General features: G+C 27.8%; 2 protein-coding genes across 2 annotated transcripts in view; one reads left to right on the forward strand and one right to left on the reverse strand.

Moving 5' to 3' along the window:
• Positions 1 to 12,014, forward strand: part of Dlic (dynein light intermediate chain) — a 47,543-nt gene extending 35,529 nt beyond the window's left edge. Inside the window, exon 10 of the mRNA XM_075356790.1 lies at positions 1,709 to 12,014. Coding sequence (XP_075212905.1) covers positions 1,709 to 1,875 — 167 coding nt within the window. The 3' untranslated portion in view covers positions 1,876 to 12,014. The remainder of the gene's footprint in view (positions 1 to 1,708) is intronic.
• Positions 12,015 to 16,410: 4,396 nt separating this feature from the next.
• mRpL15 (mitochondrial ribosomal protein L15) overlaps positions 16,411 to 25,886 on the reverse strand; it is a 30,369-nt gene continuing 20,893 nt past the window's right edge. The window contains exons 4-5 of the mRNA XM_075356791.1: positions 23,119 to 23,278; positions 16,411 to 22,283 (exon numbers count right to left, since the gene is read on the reverse strand). Of these exons, the coding sequence (XP_075212906.1) occupies positions 21,982 to 22,283; positions 23,119 to 23,278 (462 nt within the window). The 3' untranslated portion in view covers positions 16,411 to 21,981. The remainder of the gene's footprint in view (positions 22,284 to 23,118; positions 23,279 to 25,886) is intronic.

A 25,886-nucleotide genomic window follows, 5' to 3' on the forward strand; every position in this document is an offset into this window, starting at 1 on the left:
TACGAGCCACTGCAGTTGTTTTGATTCAGTAGTCAATTGCCTGCTGGTGAATGCAAATCGCAGTGTCCAAGATGGTCATTTCTCCCACCAGTTGTGAAGTGTGCATTGTGCTTTGATTTTTCTGTGCAAAAGGATCTTCAACTGCAGAAATTCATCAGGAGTTGTGTCTATTGTATGGACCTACAGTAATGAGTGAAGGAAAGGTTAGACAATGGTGTTGAGACTTTAAAAATGGCTGCACAAATGTGCATGATGAAGAGTGGAGTGGCAGGTCCAGTATTCAGACCGACGAAATCATTGAGCAAGTGAACCAAAAACTGTGATGTGATCGGCGATTGATGATTAGTGCTCTGGTTGATGAATTTCTGAATGTTGGATGCATCTCTATCTACACAGTTGTCATAGAAAAGTTTGGATATCACAACTTCTGTGCAAAGTGGTTACCAAAAATGGTCACCAACCAACACAAAGAGCAAAGAATCTGCAGTAGAGAAGCGTTTTTGGACCACTATTGACAAGGTGGAGATGATTTATTTTCCCTCATTATTATGGGCAACGAGACATGGATATCCTACACCAATGCAGAATCAAAACAACAGTCAGTGCAGTAGCGCCATTCAAGTTCTCCAAAACCGAAAAAGTTTAATCAATCTCTATACTCGAGTCAGAAATGTTGGTTACTGTTTTTGGGATGAAAAGGGCGTCATTTTGATTGATTTCATGGAACGTGGATCAACAATTACAGCTGACGTGTAGTGTGAAATGCTCACCAAACTGAGAGTTCGATCCAAAATCGACGACATGGAAAACTGTTGTTTGGTGTAATCCTCCTTCACAACAATGCACATCCTCACATTGCTGCCTTAACCAAGAAGATCAAGATTTTTCTTAGGAGCTTTTTGACCACCCTGCATATCAGGCATGGCCAATGTATGGCCGTGAAAAACATTTCATTATTAGTTTTCTTTATAAGCAATTGAATAATGGAAAATATGGAAATTTAAAAAAAAAATTTGCCAAGAAATATTTAGTAATCTTCAACTTAACTTATATTTGTGAACAAACCTTTTCTTCAATGAATTTAAATAAAAGTACAACAAATTCCACAATAAAATTTTGTTTACTTAAATGAATCGTTTTTGTATATATTTTAATTTTAATATTTTGTTTTGTTTGGTGAAAAATGTTTTCTTTCCAATTTGGCCCGGCAGCAAAAACTGTTTGCTATGCCTGCTCCATATAGTACTTACCTTGCACCTAGCAACTACTTCCTGATCTTGCATTTGTAAAAGTGAATTGGTGGACAGCTGTTTGAAAAGTATGAGAAACTCAAGATTGTTGTCAGCTGGTTCAGTTCCCAGGTGGTGAACTTCTATGCAGAGGAGTTAAATAAACTGGTGCAGTGTTACGAAAAGTACTTAGAACTGAATGGTGATTATGTGGAAAAGTGAAGTAGGTAGTAAGTAAATCATTTTTTACTCACCATCTTTTGTTTAAATAACTTTTCTCACGAGTTAATTTTTTTAATGATCAAACAGGCCCTTATTTTATGAATATGTATTTTATATATTTCTTTTTTTAAAACCTAATCCAATTAATTTCTGAATACCTTGTGCATTTCTGTAAATTTATACATATTTCTGTGCTGTTAATGTAAGATCACTTGGATTTTTATTGTTACTTTATAATAATAAAATTTTTGTTTCAGATGATTTGTCTTTAAGTCCACAGCAGCACTCACCTGTTGATAAAGCAGCAATGAGGTCAGATGCTGCTGCTGAACTCGATCGACTGACACGAAAGAAACCTTCACATGCGCAGATAACAATAAATTCTCCATCTCCAACTACTGATCAGAATTCATCTGAATGTTGAGGCCCAAACATCGGCCACTGACCTATCCCAATGCACAGTGTAAATTGTAATCTTGTTTGTATTATTAATATGATTATAACTAGTAATTACCATTATTGTGCTGATATCAGCAAGGTATGTGTCTTATTATGAAGCAAATTATTTTGTATTGTGGTATAAATAATACTGTCATTATTTATTGTGTCTATCAGATATTATAAAATTTTGCTAATATTTACCAATCTGAATTTAACTGGTTATGTTAAGTAAAAGTATAATACACCATATCCCATTTAAGGAAAAAATCTAATGATATTAATTATGTTTTGATTGTGCAATACAATTTCTGAATTCACAATAGAAAACTAGGATTAATTTATTTCATTATAATTCCTGTGGAGTATTGTGTAACACTATAATTTCAATTTTTTTTAACCAATATCAAATTAAAAAAGAAATTGAAATGTTCTATAACAATTACAAGCCAAGTGCTTTATTAACAACTAGGTAAGTATTTTATTTTATTTAATACTTGGATTAAAATTTCAATTTATTTTTGCTCAGTAAATCAGGAATAAATTTATTAAAAGGTATGTACTGTGAGAAAATTGTATATGCTTAGCATAAATGCTTTTTGTGCCATTGTTTGTAAATTTAATTTATATTTATAGTTTGTTACATTACTATTATTATAATGATATGATTTTAAAATATCCAATTATGTGCATTTATGATTAAAATTGGATTGTTTTAGTTTTTTAATAACACAAATTTATATGAACCCAAGTAATCCAGAATTACAGATTTTTTTCTTTTAACAAATTTCAAATGTAAATTAATGGCCAGCATAATTACGAATTTATGATTGTAACTTACTAATAAATAATTTTACTGCTAAATAATAAGACACATTTTTTTCTGTATTGCTTATTACATTACTGCAAGTATTATTTTCAATTATTTCTGTTAAGTACAGTGTTATTACTTCATAATTCATTTTTTTCAGATTTTAATAAATTATTTTGTAACCTACATTTTGTGAATATCATCTATTATTTTTTGTAATAATTTGCTTATTAATAAAATTCAGAAGTTGTTTTTATATAAAATGCTCAAATCTAAAACTAATACTGGTAGTCAAGTTAACAATTTTTTTCTTTAGCTTTATTTCTTTGCATTTTATAGTCTGTATTCGAATTTGGTGGCTGTTCATTTTTACACACACACACACACACACATATATATATATATATATATTTTATTTGAGAAAAATTTAATGAAATAAAATGTTAGATAGTCAGATAAAAACTTTATTCATTAAACACTATAATAAATAAAATTACTTAAAAATATTTGGCACAATATACAATGTAAAAGGGATTAATTGCAAATATTTCTTAGCGTAGAATATACCTATTACATTTATTGCTTTCAATTAAAATATTCGTAGTTTCAATCTGTGTTATGCTCAATGATAATTTTTCTTGTATTTTTTATATTAATATTTTAGAAAAGTTTATTGTAGATATAATCCATCTATCCCCTTAAATGAAAATATTTTATTTTTGTGCCATGAATGTCTCTTCTATTTTAAAATTAGTAATAATTTATTTTAAAGTTGTGTAACATTTTTCTTAATTTTGACAAAATGGAGATAAAAGTACTAAAAATAATAATATACAGTAATATCCGATACATAATTTTACATAAAAAGAAATGTTAAATTGATATCTAACTTAGTGTGCTGAATGATTTATTAAATGTTTTTTCTTCAATTGTTTTGTTCATTTTGCATAACGTGTGGTGGCTTACTCAGTGATATGTTTCTTACCCACTGATTTTTATGTTTATTTTATTATGTTGTTACATAAGATTAGTTTATTTTGCAGTCTCCAGTGTTTTTAGTAATTTATTTATGTTTGTTCTGTTTCAATCTATTAAAATATGTTTAAGATCTCATTTGTTATTATTTAAATAATACCAGTAGTTATCATCCTGCACTAATTATAATGCAAGTGTTGTAGTTATACTCAAATAATTTATAATTATTAACAAGTAAGTATATTTTTAAAAAATCATAGATAATCCATTGAATAAATTTGCTCATTCTTTTTACTAACATTGCTGTCAAATATAATCATTTGAAATTTTATGACAAGTCTTCTTTGTCGTCAATCTATTCTGTCTTTAAAATTGTGGCAGTTGGTTTTAGACAGGACATTTATCAAATTTTGAGCAGTTATAAATGCAAATGTTGTTGCACTATTATACAAAGTGAAAAGTAACCATTTGTAGTGGTCTGCAGAACATTTGTGGATTATGAAAAAAATTCTGTGAATTTAACATAACCTTAGCTTATAAATATGTTTAGTAATACTACAGCAATATGTTCTTCAATGTTTCTTCTCAGCCATTAATCCCTTGTTTTAGGATCTTAATAATGTCTGAAGAAGGTTAAAATTAAACTTCTTGTCCTTTAACATTTGAAGTGAGCTTGCAAAGATGCCTGTGGTATTTATTTTCATATTCATCATTTTGTTGAAATCTTAATTTTCCACTGAATTGAGAGCCACCTCCTTTTTTATAATTATAACATCTTTTGATTTAGTTATAGTATATCTAGTGTATGTATGTATGTAAGTCCTTAGTTGTAAAATGTAACATGTGATCACAGTATTGCTCATTACTGAAGCTGTAGATCCCTGGAAAGTTGCTTTTTTATCTTATAATATGTTAGCCTGGTGTATTTTAATAGTACTATATTTTTATCATAGATATGAAATTATATTAAAACTTGTGGTTTTAGTGTAGATCTGCAATTTGAGTATTGAATACATTATGAAATAGACAAGTTAACTGTACATGTGCAATCACTTTTTTAGTTCTCTTTCACCTGTTAAGTAATTTGTAAAAGAAATTCACACTGATTAACAATAAACGTAGATTATTTATTTGGATGAAATATCCAAATAAAATTCAGAAAAATATATTTTTCTGAATAGTGAGGTAACTTATTTTGATGGTATAAATATATTTCCAACTTTATAAAATTATTTTGCAACTTTTCTTTTACAAAATTATTGTATTTTATATTACCAGTGTTATTCCAGGCTACATGGTTGCACAATTAAGTAAATTATAATCATTGGCACACTAAGTTTTGAAGTGTATTAAATTACAAAAAATTTAATATTTTGTTCAAATTTATTTCTGCTAAATTAATGTATTTTTGTCGGTATAGAATTGTTGAATTTGGATAATATTAACTTTTGGGACCAGATTGATTGTTTCAGAGTCCAGAAGTTTCTTGTTTTCAAAAATTGTTAATTTAAATACACCTGGAAATTATATGTGTTATGTAGTAATGTAATAACAATAAAAGTTCTCATATATTCATACTAGAGTAACAGTGTAGGTGTGTTTATATACTGGAAATTTAAAAAAAATTATTTTAAAAATGTGATGCAGTGCAATATATAAGATGGATTTTTTCATAGTCCTGTTTTATAGGACTAGTGCATAGGTTTATATTTTCATTTTAGTAATTACAGATATGAATTGTATTTGTATAAAATAGATTCTTCCATTTTTTAAGTGATTCTTTTTTATAATTTTTTATGGTGGTTACAATATGCACACCTAGCTTAGCAATAAAAGGACTGCTGATCTTCATCCTGTATGAAGATCAAACACTGGTTTTTATCACATGAAATATGAATCTATTGTAACATATTTTCGGAATCATGGGATAACAATCATTCTGATGTTACAGATATATTTGCATGTGCGCCAGTAAATAATAAAAATATATCTATTTTGATGTTTAAGTTTATGTATCTATCAGTGGTTTTCATAATTATATTCCATAATCCTTAGAAATTATTTCATTCTGATAATAAATTTTAAGGCAGAGTAAAGAAGAAAGAGAGTGGTTTAGGATTCCTAAAAAAGATAAGAATAATTAGGTGTGAATGTGCTTTTTTGACTATTACAGGTTTTAACAAATGATTATTTTTAAATGTTGAAATTTATGAGTTTTTTGGGTTTGCAAGTAATAAAGAATAATTTCAGTTGGAGTAAGCATTGAAGTTTTGTCAGTTCTAATATGAAATTAGAAATAATTTTTGTAATTTCGATTCCTTTAAAATTTACTAATTCATTGATATTTTTGGTGTTAAATTTTTTTGCTGGGGTAGGTGTGTAGTTTTATATTCAAATATTGTCCAGTAATGTAGGTGGTGTCCTTATAACTAAAAATTTAATATAAAGTGAATTTATTATTAACAATGCAATTTGTTCTGTGGTCAGTCACGGATTATTGTCTTCACACACTTTTGACTGGAAGTTTTGAGATTTTCAGTGCAATATATTATTCTTTATTTTTCCTTACTGCAGTGTAATTCAATCTTAAGCCCTGTTACAATTTGTTGTTGGTTCTCATAAACCTATGCACTTTTATATGACTATAGACATTTTACTGCTGTAATAAATCATGTGATATGGTGATTATATTTTTGCTTAAAAGCCCTTTCACATAAACATTGTTTAATTTTGTTAGCAAGTTTAAAAGATAAAATAGAAAAAACTAGATGGCACTAGTTATCAGTAGTTTCTGTTGGTAAATAGGTTACTTAATACTAGTTTAAACAATATATTTTAATTGAACATTTAAAAAAAATAAAAGAAATTGTTTTGCATTAAAAAAAGGTATTAAAATTTATTTTATTTATATATAAATTCATTTTTAGATATTTGTGTTTAATAAGGTTGGCTGATATTGATTTATATGTTAACTCTGAGAAGTTTAATGTGAAATATTATAAAATTATTATTCCTGATTTAATAATTAATGTGTAATTAAAATTAACTGTGCAAAAGATTCTAGCAGTGGAACGATTTATTAGTCATGAATTTATTTAAAGCACTTGTCATGAGAAAGTCAATTCTTTAGTTTTTTTTTTATTTAAAAAATAAAAAAAAAATGGTAATACTTGTTAGGTTTTTATTACTTAATTTCTTTGTAATTAAGCTTTGTGTAATAAATAAAAATTAATGTAAATAAGATACTTTTAATCTACAAGAATTATTTTATTATTAATATTACTTACTAGGTCTGATATTAAATAATTTGTTGTAAAAAATAATTTTTATTTTGAAAATTTTATTTATCTGTTTTTAAATGATTAGGTATAAAACATATATTTATCATTAATTAGTCCATTGTTTTTTTTCTGATTAATATTATATGTTATAATTTTTTATTCATATTTATTTATATATATATAATTTGTATTTTTTAATAATTATGTTGTATTTATTAAATTAGAAAGTATTATTTTAATAATTGCAGCTTTTGTTTCTTAATTAGGTTATTAAAAAAATATTGTAAAAAAGACAAAAATAAAATTATTATTGTTTATTTGGTTTGTATTTCTTTTTAAAATTGCTTTAAACATTTTTTTATTTAAAAATAAAAAACAATAATAGGACTACAAAATAAAATGTCAATAAGAAAATTAGTTTAGGTAAAAATATAAATTATTTGTAACGCTTACGTTTATTAACATAGACTTATTTTTTATTTTTATACTCTATATACACAATATTATTAGATAGAGTGTAATAATTTATTTTGTTTTTGGCAATATTCTTTTGAAATCCTGTTCTTTTTTTTTACAGTTACCCATAATAATTTTCTCTTCAAAAAAAGCTTGTAGTGAACAAAAAAATGTTAATTTCATGCAGTGCACTTATATGCTTCCTTTGCAACTTAAAACAGTTGGTGTTGGATTGTTTTATATGTGTAAGTTTGAAGTAAAATCTTTAGGCATTAATGAAGAAAAAGTGTTATCCCATAAAAGATATATTTTTAGTCCTGGGAGTGTGAAAATTGTTTGTTTTGGTGACAATGAAGCAAAGTTAGCCACAATAAATTCTTAAATGTTAACTCTATAGAAAGGTAATGAACACATTTAAATGATTTTTTTTTCAGATTAAAATTGTACAAACTCTTTTGTTGTCTGCTGGTAATAGTCAACCCCATAGTTTAATGAAGTCAATTCATTTGTATTTAATTTTTTTATGCATTATCTTAATAAAAAAAAACTTTGAATTGATTTAATTTTAGTAAATTTTAACATTAATAGGGCCTAGCTGGTACTAAAAAAAATTCAAGTTTCAATTATAGTCAGCAGTCATATATGGCAATAAAATAAATATGTTTATAAATTTCAGTTCTTGCTGTAAAACATGTTCTTGAACATTGTTCAACCTTATAATCATCTTATAACTATCTTGTCTTCTCATCTCATTAATAATAATTTTTTTTATATAACATTGCATTTTTTATTTTACTGATAACTGTTTTAACACTATCCTCTTTTCCTTCCTATTCTAATCTTTTTAATTTAAAAATTAATGAATTGCCTTTTTCATATATTATGTAATCTGTGTAGTCTATATAAAGTTCATTAATTTAATGTAAGGCTCAGTAAGATTTCTATTTTTTCTAATTTATTTTAAAATCTGTATTTTTAACCTTGTAACTAATTTTCATCACTCCTCTAAACCTCTAATTTGTACCAATTCCAAAACCTCTTCTCATTTCTGATTATTATTCTGTACCGCAGGATTCTATTCTGTACATATATCTAAACAGAATTTCTGTCCAATTCTAAGATCTCCGTTATAAATTTAGAAATCTATCTATAACATATGGGTAATGCAGATTTAGAGATCTTGACCTAACATAATTCTAAAATAGAAGGAGAAAATTTTGACATCTTTTCTTTAAAAGTTCTCTTTGTTAGTAGTACTAGTTTGCTTTATACTCTTCTTTATTTCATCCATATTTTGTAATTTTGCATTTAAGTAAAAAGTTAAAAGCTAATTAAAATTATCTTAAGTTACATTAAAACTAATTTGAATCAAGATTTATTATATATTACATAATTATTGTAAAATATAATTACAATTATAAATGTGATGCTTTAAAAATATTTAATTTAATTTTGTAGGTGTTTACTTGTTTTAAAATGTTTCTCTTATGTTGATCTATAGTTACAAATAAAAATTTGAAATTTGGCTATTTATATTAATTCTTAAAAACTACAGATAATAAACTTACTGGGTGCATTTTTCATGTTGCTGTTGGTATTGGTGGCTAATGACCATTGAAGTCAATGCTACATAAAATAAAAAATAGTTCTCTCATAAATTTTTTGAAAATAATTTCTTAGCTGACCGAGAAAATTCAGATGTATCTAAAAAAGACCTTCTTTGATGTATTGTCTTGGTAAAGCCGTTTGATTATTATTTTATCCCTTTGAAATAAAAACTGATATTATGTTGAAGTAACAGTTTGTTCTCATTTCAGTACTCTTTTTGTTTTATTCAAGATTATTTTTCAATTGATAATTTTTACTTTTGAAGATTTATAGTTTTTTCCTATATCATCATTTGAAATTATTTTAAATCAGGTTATGAAGGTTATACTGGTGGTCTGAGCTGATAATTTTTTTTTATTTTGAAGTGATAGTTGTGATGAATAGAATCTCAGCCATCAAGGTGGAAAAAGAATTTGTGTACAGCAAGAAAAAATAGTTCAAATTTTTTTTCACGTTAGGTAATATATTTTATTGATAATTTCTTATAAAAAGAATAATAAATATATCTTGATAAATGAATGAATCGATTTCCAAATATATTTTAGTTTTTTAATTAATTTTTTTTATATATTTCTCATATTGAGAAAAATTGTAAGTATATTTTTACATGGCCAATTGCTTATTAAATAATTTAAATAGATCATCATGATATTCCAGGAAATATTTTAAGGAGTGTGAATTGCATTTGTGAATTAAAAAAAAAATATATATATACATAAAAATAATAAAAATGTAAATAACAGTATATGTTTATTATTTTTTATTTATTTATAGAAATAGATATAAATAAATGATTTTTGCACTTTCCTAATCTAAAAATAGTGGTCAGTGGCTGTTTTATAACAATGGCAAGAAACCTGTGATATGGCTTGAACATTACATTTAACAAGGGACTAGTGCTTTTGATTAAAAAAAGAAGTGCAATTGTATTATTATAATTAAATTGTATTGTTATATTTATTATAGTAAGCACAATTTTTTTAACATTACTTTATAAAATACTGATACTTAAAGTAACAATGTATCTCTCCAATTAAATTATATTATTTGTTTCTTAATAATTTATTAATATTTTATAATAATTTATTATTTTATTTATTTATTTTGTATGTTAATTAAGTTTTATTAGAGACTATGAACTTTCTGGATAAAATTCAGGATGAGTTAGTAAGTACAGGCTATTGTGCATAATTTGATATTGCAATTGCATTTATTTTACATGTAAAGTGAGTTTTCCTTCAAGTAGACTGCAGCATTAATTTTAATCTGCTGCTGTATTTTTTCAAAAGTTATGTGTTAGTAATAAAATAGAATGTCAACTTCGTGTAATCTTATATGTTCATTATAAAGAAACAGAAATTGTTAAACAATTCAAAGTGAATGAATGTCTAGTTAATTTCTGTATGTTCTTTTATAATTCTGGTGTAACAATTGTAATACCAATAATATTTTGACATTTTACCAGGATCTTATCAGCATCAATTCCATTTATGTCAATTCAAAAAATATTTGTACAATTACAAACCAATATTTGAATTAAGCATTTTTATATTATTGAAAAATATTTCCCTAGTGTCACATATTTACTGGTGAAGTATTTACACCCTTGCTACTGTGATCTAGTAATTAAATTGAATTATAAAATAAAAATTACCATTCGTTCTATGTTTATATAATATTGTATTTACTTGGTTTAGAAAAGTTTGTTCTAGTTGAGTGAAAAAAATAATCAAAATTAAATTATTCTAGAATGAGTGAATGAATACTACTACCCGGGTGGTTGGGAATTGGCTCTTGTTTAAAATGCAGTAACAATATTTTGTACACTTACTTGGAGGAAAATAAGTATTTATTTTATATCTGTATACTTATAGTTAAATTATTAATATTCACAGTTATACACAAACTAGTTAAATTAGCCATTAAATTTTAGTAAGAAAAAAAAAATTGTGCAGTATCTATACTATATCTATAATTTTTGGGCATGAGTTCCTGAAGTAAGAATTTTTCTTAAAATTTATTTTACAGCAGCTATAGTAATATGAATTTATCCATGTCCTTAAAAGTAGAATTCTGTAATATTTAAAATCTTTTATGCAACTGAACAAAGACAATTTATACAAGGCGTTAATTATGCAATTGATTTCAAGCAAACTCTGAGAAAAGATGTCTTTATTAGTTACAACTTTAAATCTGTCCAGATTTGTTGCAGAAATTTCAACTTTAAACCGCTGAAGGTATAGTTAAAAAAAAAAAACTTATGAAAGTAATTTGCATTAAAACTTATTTTCCCAAGGGCTGAAATAGAATATTACATTCAAGAGTAGAAAATCTCTGCTGTCCTTGGTAAGGAAGAGTTCAACTTGATTTGAACAAATCAAGAATTTGCAAGCATCATTGCAGAAAAAAAATCATTTATAATCATGGGTAAAAATATTGGAAGTTACAGAAATATTATTTTTATATAAATAGATCAGCCCCTATAAAAAGTATCTTTTTAAAAATAATAGGAAAATAAAAATATTTTGCTGAACTTGTTATATTTCATGATTTTTTTTATTTTATTAAATTAATTGTTGTACTTGGTATGAAGTATTGAAATTGCATGGTGGAAAAAAAATTTCTTGTGAAGTATTGCCTTTCAGGTAGTTTGCTAGCACCATTCTTTAATACGGGTATTTTTTATTAATGTGTCATTTAAATGTTTTTAAAAATAAAATTCTAAATAAAACAAGTATTCATTGTGAGATCAATCTAAGACACAATTGCACTGATTATTGTGGTATTTATGGTATGTTAAAAGGTCGATTAAGAGACATGTGAGTTTACTTTGAAGTCTTTGTACGGTTGTATGATTGATTAAAAAAACTTTATCAGTGTTAGTACAGAAATACATTTATTTTTAACATTTTGTCAACTAATGTCTTAACTATTATTTGGTAAAAATATTTAAACTAAAAAAAATGATTATAATAAACAGTTGTCAAAATATAAGTTGTTCTCATTATTCCTAATTTTGTTTGGCTGGCTAAAGTAAAATTAACTATTAGAGTAATTTAGTAGTAATTGTTATGTAGGTTTACTTTGTGAATAATTAATGGTGTTAAAAAAATATCTTTTTTTTGAGCTTACATCTGAAAATAATAAATTCCAATTTTTCAGCAACCATGGCTTTTAGACAAAAAAAAAATGACTATGGTAAAAGTATGCAATACTTACTTTAAACATAATAATAGTTTGGTTCTATCAAGAAACAGTTAAGTTGTGTCAGCCAAAAGCAACCTGAACAGCACTAAATTTTGTAAATTAGGGAAAAAATTGCTAATGTACTGGAAAAGGTTCTGTTATAAGAAGTGGAAAAATGAGGCTAGTGAATGAAAGAAAACTTAAGTCACAGTTAAGCAAGACCTATCAAATGTTATACACTCTATTCTTTATAAGTTTTTGTATTGTAGAGGCTTTGTGCCACATATATTTTAAGCCCAGGCTTTGCATCTGATAAAATTTACCCACATTTAGGAGGATACCTACCTTTTATATGGATATCATAATTTTACTAATGATTAAAGATCATCAAAAATACAGTCATCTTTAAAACTTTTAAAAATATTGGCCAATCCAAGATTGCATTTATCAGTGTTGACAGACAGTTATAACTTTGGGCATTATACATCTAAATTTGTTTTTCTCACAAAGGTTATTCTTTATTTTTGTAGCAACTTTATTGTATTATATAATAAATACATAAATTTATTTGTCCCATTAAAATTGGGCACAGCATTATAAGTGAAAAGAAGTTAATGTCAATGGCTTATAAAATACTACATTGTCAATCACTGTTCATTGTCTACCAGTTATGTTATTGTATTTGCTCTGCAAATCCCATTATTGTATTTATTTACATTAATTAATTTCTAATTCAATAGAAAGTTCCTTGGGAATAACAATGTTTTAGGTTAATGTACCTTTTTAACAAAGTGTATCACTGAGGCTTCATTTATTATCTTTTTGTTCTAATTTTCCATATTTAATTAGTTGTAGCATCATGGCCTACATATATACAAATGGGACTGGGCACTATGAAAGTTTTGCTATATGATGGAACAGATCATCCAAGTATAGTTACAAGTTGGTGTGTGTTTAGATAGGTCCCAATCTACACTGTAGCTGTTCTAGTCACCGCTTCAGTGTCATTTGGTTTTTAGCTGTTAGTGAAAAGAGGTAGCGATGTCATAAAAAACTGAATACAGGGAATTTTGCTCGTGGGTTGAATGTAGATCAATGTTTAGAGGAAATGATTCCTCTGCTTGGAGAGGTTCTGTAACTATATTTTGGTGGTACAAAGAGTTTGAAAGAAGAATAGCCTTCAGGACATTCCAAGATCAGGTTGATTGTCTTTGTCTGTGAATGAGGGAACATTGGTGCAGTATGAAAATGCTTGAGACAAACAGGGCTCTGACGGGTTCTTTTAATTTTTATCATCAGGCAACAATAAAATAAATTTTAGACACATAAATTTTTATTTTTATACAAAGTAACCATTATTAAAGTAGTTCCAGCGCACTGTGAGAGATACTTCTCCCATTCCCAAAAGTAGTACTTGGAAATTTTCAACTATAACTGTATTCAGATAGTTCTTGTCATTTTGTATATTCATATATCTGAAGGTAACTTTACCATGCGGGTTCAGGTCTGTATTTAAAAAATCTACATTTTTCTCTTGTAAAGCAAAATGAAAAAAAATTGACTGTTTTCAACATATTCAAGAAAATCAAAACAATTTTGATTTTCCTTTACGTTCAATGGTTGCATTTTTTGAAAACATTTTGGCCGTACACAACACATATACTGCACCTGGAATTTAAGCCTTCTAGATTTTAGTCTGCATATTATTTTATAATTAATTTTCTCTTGTCATAAATATTAATTCTGATGCTTTATTATTATTAAAACACTTATTAAAAAAATGTATATAACTGGAGGAGGGAAAGAAGGGCCTAAGTCAAGAGAATATAATAAATGAGTTAAGTAGGCCAATTTAAAGTTTTTTCATCATAGATTGTACTAGGAAAAACCAACAGGTTAAAAAACAAGCTTAGGTGGTGTAAATAAAAGAAAAAACCTTACAGAAAAAATGGACTGTCAGAGAACTACAAGAAAAGGAGGCAAGCCAGCTATGAATCAAATGTCAGCCATTTTACTGTATTTTTCAGTCAATGGTTGTTTGTGCTCATTTTGGTATTCTTTCTATGGTTAATTAGTTTTTCAGCAGTTTAACAGTAACTTGTTTTATTTTTTGATGGAAATTGGTAGTGATGATTATGGATGTGAACTTGAACAGCTGAAAATGGTGAGGAGTATGAAAAAGAAAAAAACACTTGATTGCATGGTAGAGGTGAGTAAAAAAAGCTCAATCTTCAAAGTCACATAACAGGACATGATTGCAAATGCAGTAGTAAATGCTAGAGCTAAAATTATACAAGATTTTCATTTTATGTTTCAGTTGATGAACAGAACTCCTAACTTTGTGAATTATTGGAATACAAAATTGTTGCCCCTGCTTGGATGAAAATGATGCAATCTCAGAGATGCTTCTTACTCGTATGGAGTCAAGATTTTTAAATGAAGAAAGTAGACTCAAAGAAATACAGGTATGTCATAAAGCTTTCTTGACTATTCATGAAATAGGAAAGACAAAGTTAGAAGTTCTGCAGAGGTGAAATATTCAGGGATAAGAGAAAAACATTCTTCTGCACATCGACAATTATTTGAGAAAAAAAGAAACACAGTTAATCATATATTAGCTCATTTTGAGGATGAAAAGAACATTATAATTTATCAGAATCTAATAAAATTTATTTACCCGAAAAGTTAAACATAAAAAAAATGTATGATATGTATACTGAAAAGCATAAAGATTTTACCTGTCTCTTTTGAGACTTGCAGAAAATTCTCAACTGATTACAACATTTCTTTTGGATATCCAAGAAAAAACAAATGTAGCATATGTGATGAGTCAACCGCTAAAATTAAGAACTTAAAAACTACCTTTCTCTAAGCTTGTTGCAAAATGTAGACAAAAACTTAAATGTTTTGAAACTCAAATATGTTGTACAAGAGAAAGACTGAAGAATTCTACAAAAGAAAATGAAATGCCAAATACAGAAGCAAAGTTGATGAATCTATTGAGACAATTTGGTTCAGGTTTAGAGAAAATCTTGAAACATTAACTGCACTTCTATAAGAATGTTATGTTTTACAGATTTGCTACCAATACCAAAGGAAAAATATGTTGAGGTCAGCCATCTTCCAAAATTTAGTGAGAAAGAAGCCAAAAACTATTTAGTCTGCCTCACAAGAAAACTAAATATTGTCTTATGTATAGATTTTCACTAATAAAATAATTTTAAAAGTATTATGATACTGTTATTGTTTTCAAAACTTGCCTCCTTCTTTCTCAGTAATCAAGTGACTTAGCTCCTTTTTAAACTGTATAAATGGACTTTGTTAATTACTTTTTTTATTTATACCAGAAACATTCTCAAGATGATTCAAAATAAGTTAGGGTTTGAAATAAACTCATAATGAATAAAGGAAAATACAAAATGTCAATAGTTTTGAATATTGCAATCCTATAAAGCTTCTGAAGAACTCATAAGAACTGACTTGGCTCTTTCTTTCCCTGGCCCTTCAATTTTTTTTACCTTTTGATCCAAACCTAAAATGATACATTTAGTTGACTGTGATTTAAAAATGAATTTCAACAAAACCAAACTAATATTAGCAAATAGAATGACTTGCATACTAACCTCAAAATTAACAATACAGATAAAGATGTGTTTTTTGAATATAAATATCTGTATACTTTGTAAGACTGTACTTGAGATCAGTTCCTCAAAGTACATACACACATCACAGAACTTTAACAATGAAAGATGACATCTAATAGTAACATTAATTTACAATTGCAAATTAAAATGCTCAGGTGTTATGTATTTTGTATTATCTTTATGGTATAGGATACTAAGGTTGGAAACTTTTGAAACATAAACTTAGGAACAAACACTTAAAATAAGTTGTACAAAGAAAATGCAATAATGATATTTTAGGGAATATGTATAGAATCTAGAAATTAGTAATGCAGTAAAAAAAAGAAATTGAAATATTTAGGGCATTTTGAAATGGAACAGCAGTCTTCAGTTCATCTAATATTTTAAGGTAAGTTGACTTAAAAAAGTATTGAGGAAAAAGAAGGATGCCATGGGTTCGGAATTTGAGGACGGTTCCATTGTTCAACCACAGAATTATTTAGAACTGCAGTTAATGAAAGTTTTGATTGTTAGAATGATAGCCGACCTTCAAGAGAAGATGGGACATAAAAAAGAAAGAGTGTTAATTTATAATTTATTGAAGTTACATTACAATGTACAAGTTTTACAGTTTTTTTTTTTTTTAATACAAATAACTATGATAAACCAAAGACAATTAAAAACAGTACTACTTTCTTTAAATGTTTCATTTCCTAATTATTTCCCAGAAAATTATGATCGTTAAATTAATAGTCTAATGCCAATTCTCAGTAAAATAAATTAATAGTGCCAAGTACATAACAACACTATTTTCAAAATAAAATTCACACAATAGATGATTAAATAAATTAGGTAATTCATTCTTAGAATTAAAGTGAAATTGTGTTAAAAAACCAATCAACTTTGAAATAGATTAGTGCCTAAAACTTTTAAAAGATGTTTTCACTAAACAATATTCATAAATATATTTGAGGGGTTCAGAGTCAAAGGGGTGTAAGTGATTTTTTTTAAACATGGAGTTAAGTGCACAAACTGTGAGAATGAGTATCAAACTGTTTACTGGCAAAGAGATGCAAGCTCAAGTACAGTATTGTGCAGGTATCTGTTGATCAATATACAAACTAGTCAACAAAACCACAAAATGTCTGACAGCCAAATGGGTGTAAGTTACTTGCATCCCTTTGGCTCTACATGTGTTGTTTGTTTACCAGTTCAGGAGGTTATTGTTCAAAGTGTTTGTTAACACTTTGAAAGTTAACACAATACAAAGTTACCTTACTAGTTTTGCAGGTTTTCTTGCATAAAGTGAATCAAAATGGAAAGTAATGGGATTGATGAAGAAAACAATTGTTATTCTGAAAACATTAGTTATTCTGAAGGTGGTTATAAAAATTAGTGCCAATAAGATAACTTATAAATTATTGCATATGTAAATTATTAGTGTACCTAGTTATTAGTAGTAAACTGTTAGAATTTGGGTTCTATTACCGTTTTTATTTAAGTTATTTCAACTTATCGTTTATTGAGTTATTAAAATTTAGTTTTCCATACCTACATCACTTGAATCTTTGGCAGTGCAATCATTTTTCAATTTTATCAGAGATGAAAAATAATATTATTCTGACTGTAATTTGTTTTTAAAGAACTGGATATTTTTAAAACATTTTACCAAAAATGGTGATTTTTTGATCTTATGAAAGATATCTAAGCTGGTAACTGGTTTATAGGCACATGCATTTTTTTAACTGTTATTGTGTTGTATTTGACACTAATTTACCACTGATTCAATTTTTGTTGTAGGACCTGCAGATGACAGTTATGCAGATAGAGATTATGGGCCAGAAGAAGAAACAAGTGATGAAACGTCTCAAACTGAAGGTTTTGAAAAACCTAAGAAACAACTGCGCAAAGAAGAATTATGGGTAGAGTCAACGGAAATCCCTTTGGAACCATGGAAAAGAGTATATTGGCTATGGAGGTAAAATAAAACAAGCCAGGTCAGTAAAGCAATATCCACATACTTGTCGTTACCAATGTGACTCCTTCTCTATTGAAACACACCAAATTTATTTGATGAATATTGGGACTTAGGTTCATGGGATTTGCAAACAGCATTTCTTGATTCTTGCATTAAAACTTCTCTTCCTAACCGCAAAGTATCAATAAATTCTAGGAAATGTGTTAGTGTCAAAATTAACCTTCTTGGAAAACGAGTTTGTAAGGATTTTTTGCTAAAAACTTTAGATGTAAGTGTAAAGCGTTATGACAATGTTGTTAAAGCCAAACGTACATCCTTGATTGGAGTATCACAAAAGGATCAAAGAGGTAAACACTCGCCTGCTAACAAAATTGGTCAGGATCAGATTAATATAGTTAAAGACCATATAATGTCTTTCCCTCTGTATACAAGCCACTACACTAGGCATTACAATCCAAACAGGAAATACTTACCTAGCACACTCAATATACACAAAATGTATGAACTATATTATGGGAAATGTAAGGAAATGAACCAAGTACCCGTAAAGGAAAGCTTTTATGGCAAGATTTTTAATACATCGTTTAATATTAGTTTCAAAAAGCCCCATACCGACATGTGTACAAAATGTGATGTTCTTGAAAACAATATCTCACTGCAATAACGCAGAAGAATTACAGACTTTAAAACAGGAAAAAGATTTGCATTTACTGCAAGCGCAAAAAGAGGCAAGAGATCAGGCTAAGAACTCTCCTGATTCAATGCACGCTATTTCTTTTGATCTCGAGAAAACCCTTCCAACACCATATACGTTAACATGTAGTAAGGTTTATTATATGAGGCAACTCTGGACTTCAACATAATTCTAATAACTCTAATTTCAACATTCACAACTTATCAAATGATTGTGCCCACATGTTTATGTGGCATGAGGGAGTAGGAATGAGAGGATTCCAAGAAATTGGCTCCTGCATACTTCACTTCATAAAAACATTGCCGCCAAGTGTCACTCACATTGTTGCTTTTAGTGACAACGCTGGTGGACAGAATAAAAATAAGAACATAATCAAGTTTTAGAGTTACATTGTTATGATACCAGTATTGAAAAAGTTGACCATACATTTTTGATCTCTGGACACTCCTACATGGAGTGCGACCAAGATTTTGGTTTGATCGAAAAGCAAAAGCGGAAAACACCATACATTTTTGTCCCTAATGACTGGATGAAAATAATTTCTCAAGGTAATAAGAAATTCATTGTTAAAGAAATGAAAGGTAAGGATTTTGTAAGCATTCAAGAAATGGATAAAGTTATGAAAGACAAAGTGACACAAATCAGAGAGAATCAGTGGTTTCATTTTGAGAAGCAACACCCATATAAAGTATTTTACAAAAAGACAATATCATCAAACTTTCCATTCTTCTGCGTAGATTTAAAGAAAATAAACCTGGTCGTCCAACAACAACTAACACAAACTTAAAACCTTTGTACAACAAGTCCTTGGAAATTAAAACTGCCAAGTACAGGAATTAAATGCAGTTACTGGAATTTATACCATCCATTCACCATTTACAAGGCATTAAAATGTGGCAACAATTCAGGCAGAGGAAGAACAGAAATTGGTGAAGACGAAGAAATGGATGAAATGCTAGAATCAGATGATGACTAAATAAAGTAATGACTATTAATACTCAGTGCGGTGGTAGATAAAGAAAAAATGAAAAGACTAATGTGAAGTGCTTTGTTATAAAGTACACTATTTTTTTTTTTTTGTTTTTCTATGAAGTTAGTGTTTTTATAATTTTTATATTATACTTTTGTTCAAGTAGTAGTTATTAATATACAATATGGTTATTAACCCTTAGAGCCTCAAGGTAATGATATATCGTACATGAGTGCTTGTGCTAAAAGTCTCACCCGTACGATATATCGGTATGTAGTTTTTACGTTCATATATTTCTTTACGTTACTGCTAGATCGCTCATATAGTATCTTTTCTTAAAGCTTACAATTCGTAGATATCGATACTGTAGGTTGTTTTCATTTTACGATACATATTTTAGAGAATAATCGATTTCAAAATTACGATAATCTCTGATCTAAACAGAAGTTTGTTCCGTGCATTCAGGGTTATTATGTTTTGGTTACTCCGTGTGCTAATAAGTGACTTTTTATAGGTATTATAATATTATTTTATGAAATTATAGTGTTAGTTGTAGTTTTAGTTACCGTGATCCGTAAAATATTCAGATTTATTCGTTAGTTCGGTGTTTTTTTTTCTACAATGTCCGGGCGTTGTAGACGTCTTACCGATGCAGAAATTAATAACTTTTTTGTAGATGATACTGATTTCGAATTATCTAATGACAGTGGGGCTGAAGAAGATGATGAATTAATCACAAGTGATAGTGATGGGGATTCAGAAGAAGATGAGGCATACATTGAACCGGAAGATAATGTCCCTCTTCCACATCAATTTTTGGAACTCCCCGGCCCAAAACATATGCCTAATCCAGGTTCCACACCAATAATTTATTTTTATTTATTATTTACACTTAATTTATCTGAACTGATGGTGAAAGAAACCAATATATCAGCCAATCAATATTTAAATGAAAATAGAAATAGGCTGTCTGAACCATACCAAAAATTGAAAAATATTACCATTTCTGAAATGAAAGGTTTTATAGCTTGCATACTGAATATGGGGATAATTAGAAAGTTTACGAGTTACTGGAGTAACTCTAAAAAATTAGAGTTACTTGAGTACAGTATCATCACAGGCAACCCCTTGGTTTAGTAAAATGTTTTCAGCGCACCATTTTAGAATTATTTTGGAATTTCAAACCATAAATGATACAAAAAAATGGTAATACAAAAATTTCAATAACTGTAAATAATATGAATTTTTAAGTGAAATTTTTTTTATTTTGTTCAGAAATAAGTTTAGTTTTTAGAATCAGTGATAGATTAGATATAATTAGCAAGTTTTTTTTCAAATAAAGAACAAATTCAATATTTTTTTTTCTAAATGAAAAAAGTTGAATTTTATTTTTTAAATAATTAATCAAGGGTGCAACACCATTTTGGATTGCAGCACCACAATCTACATATAGTTTACTGAGTAATTATAATTTTTTTCATAATTTTATCGTGTATATTGTTATTTCTGTGGCATTTCTACCAAACATCTACTTTTTCTGAAAAACATGCTCGAGGCTTTTAACTAGTACTTACAAAATAGGCTTGAGGCCGAGAGGGTTAAAGTCAGTTTTTCTAATTATTCAGACTATTTTATGTATTCCCAAATTTTTTTTACCAACAAAAGGATGTAAGTAGATTTTATCAGCCAAAGGGATGTAAGTGACAACATACATTAAATATTTGCTTGGTATTATATTATTTAAGGAAAAGTCAACAAACCTTATACCTTATATTATATATTGAAGAATGATCTAAAAAATATAATTAATATGTCTAAACTTTAATGTGTCAATGAAGGAATTTATTATAAGACAAAAACTTTAGAGGTTAATTTCTCAGGATCAAGTTATTTGCATTTACACCCCTTTGACTCTGAACCCCTCATTTATGAACAATATATCTTGAATTTGTCTTGTCTTATACGTCAGCATTATCAAGTATCACAATTAAATGTTCGGTCATAGACAAAGAAACTAGTCTTCTCTTCTTCAAGGAATTTTTACTATTTAGAGCTGCAATATGTGTATAAAACAAACAGCATTTGAATAGGTTAAACACATTTTGGAAAAGGCTATTTTAAAATCGGTTACTACATGGAATAATCAACAAAGGTTGAAGAATTTTAAGCTTTACAATCATGAATTAATAGAAAAATTTACACCCATGTACTGTTAAATGGTACATAATGCTTTGAAAACCATTTCATATTTATTCTACAACAAGAAAGCAAGTTGTATAGTTTAAATCTCAATATTAGGAGTTCAATGCAGAAGTCTTAATGGTTTGTAAAATAACTGCTATAAAATATTGAAGAGAAAGAACTAGTTAAATCATAGGAAAGCTTTTAAACTGATCTAACGATTAAAAATCATGATGTTAGATTCAATGAAACAATATGAGTACATTATTATAACAGATAGTTTATGGCATAATATTCAGGGAAATAAAAATAACATGATATACAGTAATCTATGACTTGTAGAATTCCTTAATTTCAGGATCTAAAGGTTTAATTATTGTTTTATCTGTTAAATTAATAACCCAACCAGGTTCTAAACCGTAAAATATTTGCCTGGGATCTTTACATTCCATTAACATATCTTTATCAGGGTCAGCTTCTATTTTTGGTAATTTATAACCATATTTCTGAGACAGAACAAATCGCTCCCATGATACTGCTTCAGGATCAGCTAAATATCCTCTATTCTCTGGACTGGTATAAAAAAGTATTGCATCTTCTGGTGGTAACATTCTCCTTGGTATGGCTTCACCTGTTGACAAAAAGAATTAGAATAATTTACTTGGTATGAACTACTAAATACTGCCCAATAACTATTAAATACTAACATATATATGTATGTACTTAAAACATATGTACAAACAAACTGTTTGTTCCATTAAAAAGATTCTTTCAGTTATGACAATAGATAACCACTTTAACCACAATCAAGAAAAAGAATATATGATTTATGTACGTATATTTTTTATTGGAATGCAGGAATAAAAAAGCACAGAAGGTGATAAAAACTATTGAAGTTTTTATCACCAGTTGTACAACTTTCAGTATATGTTAACGTTTCATATCTGCAATATAAACTACTTAAGAAGAAAAAGTGGCCAGGAACAACAATTCAAAATCAGATTTACTATTTCAGCAAAAGCATGTCAAGATCAGCTCTGTAATATTCAAGGAAGATTTTTGACAAAATTAGAATCAAACAGATTTAGTTTGTGATAGCACAGAAATTTCAATCTAAAAATTTACATTTGCGATTTAAAAAAGTCAACTGGGAGGAAAGTGTCAACAAGAAACATGAATCATCAAATAACAGCATAAAAAGAACAAGAGAGGAAGAAATATTCATCAGTAGCTAGAACGACAGAGGATAATGCATGTTTATTCATTCTATTGATTGGGGAATTAAATTAATACATCAAACAAGCACTCTCTGCTCACTTACAGTTTATGCAAATTTCTAGATAATTTTTATAACAAAACAAAATACGAATGCATTTTAATAGTGATATGAAGATTTCAAACGTTTTATATAGTGCAACTTCCAGAAATACACCACCAACACAGTAAAACTATGACAATATATTTACCTTTTTCAAAAAATTTTACAGGGTCTCGCATAATAAATAAACTATAAATATCATAGAAAGCTGTTGTTATAACTCCTCCATTTCTTTCAATTGCAGCGATAACAGGTTCACTAGTCCACTGTACTTCAATATTTACTTTAGCTTGAAACTGATCTGCACCCTGAAAAAAAAAGTTAAAACTGTGCATACTTTACTTTTTAGCCTTGAAAGTAGAGTGACCAAAGTAGAATGACTACAGTAAAGGTGAATTTTAAAAAGATGACAATGTCAAATGAACAGCAAATTTTAGTATAAGATTTGATATTTCAAAATTGACTTGATGTTAATAAATGCAGTTTATTAATAAACATTTAGTAGAATGTCTAATAAAACCATATAAATATATTTATATACTGTTTTATTAAAAGTAATCTTTTTACGATTCATATTATTACTCATTATTAAATTATATTAATATTAATCACCTATTACAGAATACTGAGGTAAGATATACCTTATCTTAATTTTACCTTATATACCTTATACCTTAATTTTACATTGAAAGTATTTCCGTGGGATTCTGTATCCCCAATCATGACTGAAATAATTTAATTAAACTACATATTAAAAATACTACAATAATGAAAATTGCGTATTAATTTATTATATATTGTCTGATGGTTTATCAAATTGAAATTTTGTTTGTATTTATATACGTAAAATTTTTCCAATATATTTAATTTTGTGATATTATTAATTTCTAAATTGTGTTAATATCAGAAATAGAATGTTTACTATTTATTAGATGGTCTGCCATATTAGATAAACTTTATTTATTTATTTTTTAAAATTTCTATAATATTCAAGAAATCTAGTTTTAAAGAATCTGTTATTCTCATATAAACACAATCACAATCATTACATTTAATTTTATAAATTCCACACAGATTGTTTACTTTTATTAAGTTTTGGTAATGCTTTCATTGATAATTAAAGTAACATCACATCCATTTTCAACTACTATATGTTTTATTATGTTCATTTCATTATTTAGCTTTTTTTTATTGTTATGTGTTTATTTGATTTATTAATCATACTTGTATAAGTGTTAACTTTAAGAGACCATGGGTGATTTGAATTTTTATCAAGTGTTGTATTACTAAAAGTAAGTTTTCTATATACTGATTCAATTTGGTTGTCCTTCCAAACAAAACTGGCTTCCAAGAAATTGGCTTTTTTTGTTTAATGCATTTATTTTGATATTAACATCTAAATAATTTAACATCCTATTATTACCAGTTTCAAATGTAAATTTTAAATTTTCATTATAAGAATTTGATTTGTTTAATATTACTAGATGTTCACTTTTATTAGTGATATATATATTGTCGGGAAAAAAATTAAGACCACCCAAGAAAACAATTTAATTTTCTACTGATCTTATACATTTCACTTAATTTACTGTTTATAATACTCTACATTTAAAATGAAGGATTTTTATAGTAATTAAAATTTTTTTGTAGCTGAACTTGTACATGAGATAGGGCTATTTTTTATACTTAGGCTTTCTGCATAAAACTGTACATATTTTTGGGGAAAAAAAATTTGTAGCTCAAAAATGGTTACAGGTGCAGCTGTGATTTTTGGTTTCCTCAGGGAACTAATGGAAGTCTTTCAAAATAACTGCCTGCAAAAAACATTAAAAATCTTTGGAGATTTATAAGCAGCTTAAAACATTTTGAAATTGTGATGAAAAATCTGAAAATGATAGAAATTCTCTGAGGGACTTTTAAATTTCCCACCTACTTTCATATGGTAGCTAAAACTTTATTATTCCTGTATGTAGAAGTGGATTGGCTCACCTGTTTAATTTTTTCCTCCTTTTAGCTGATTTTAATAGAATCTTTGTGTTTTATTTTAAGGATATTGGCGCATGCATTTTTTACAATGATAAATAGTTAATATTGTAACAGTGTCTAAAACATGTGTTCAACAAACTATGAAGCACTACAATACCTTCAGAACAGTCAACTGACCTAGGGCAGATTGTCCGAGGAAAACATCTCCAAGACAAGACTGTAAGTTAATTTAGCTATGTAAAAAAAAAAAAAAAAAAAATAGAAATGCTAGTTATAGTGATCTTTTAAGGAAACTGAAGGTCTCATGTAATAATATCAATATTACTGAGCGCACTATGAGCAATAGATTGAATGGGGTAGGCCTGGGCTCGTATTTTGCAATGCGCAAGCCTCTACTACATGACAACCACAAAAAAAGTCTTCCTTTTTGCAGAGAACATCCAGGGTGGCTCAAAGAAGCCTGGAAGAGAGTAATTTTTTCAGATGAATGTCATTTTGAGCTATTTCCTTGATGGAAAGTTCAAGTTTGCAGGACAAAAACAGAAAAGTTTCTGTCAGCCTGTGTCACTGCTGCAGTTCAACAAGGTGGGTATGCTGTAATGATCTGGGGTTGCATCACATCTGAGGTGAGGGGCTTGGAGAGTGTAAGGTAGTTAGTGCAGCAATGAACAGTGGCAAATACAGTGAAACTATGGAGACAGTGCTGATTCCTTCTGCTCAAAGGCTCCTTAAGGAAAATTACATTTACTAGCAGATCCAAGACAACCAGAGCAAGGTTTGTTGACAAAGATACTGAGTTACTGACCTGGTCACCATGTAGTCCAGATCTTAACCTCATTGAAAATCTTTGGAACACCATGGCTTATTGATTGGCAAAGCAGAAACCAAGAAACAGAGCTGACTGAAATTGGTTATCTGTACATTATGGAT

This window comes from Lycorma delicatula, chromosome 2, assembly GCF_047948215.1.
Source record: "Lycorma delicatula isolate Av1 chromosome 2, ASM4794821v1, whole genome shotgun sequence".
Taxonomy (NCBI): Eukaryota; Metazoa; Arthropoda; class Insecta; order Hemiptera; family Fulgoridae; genus Lycorma; species Lycorma delicatula.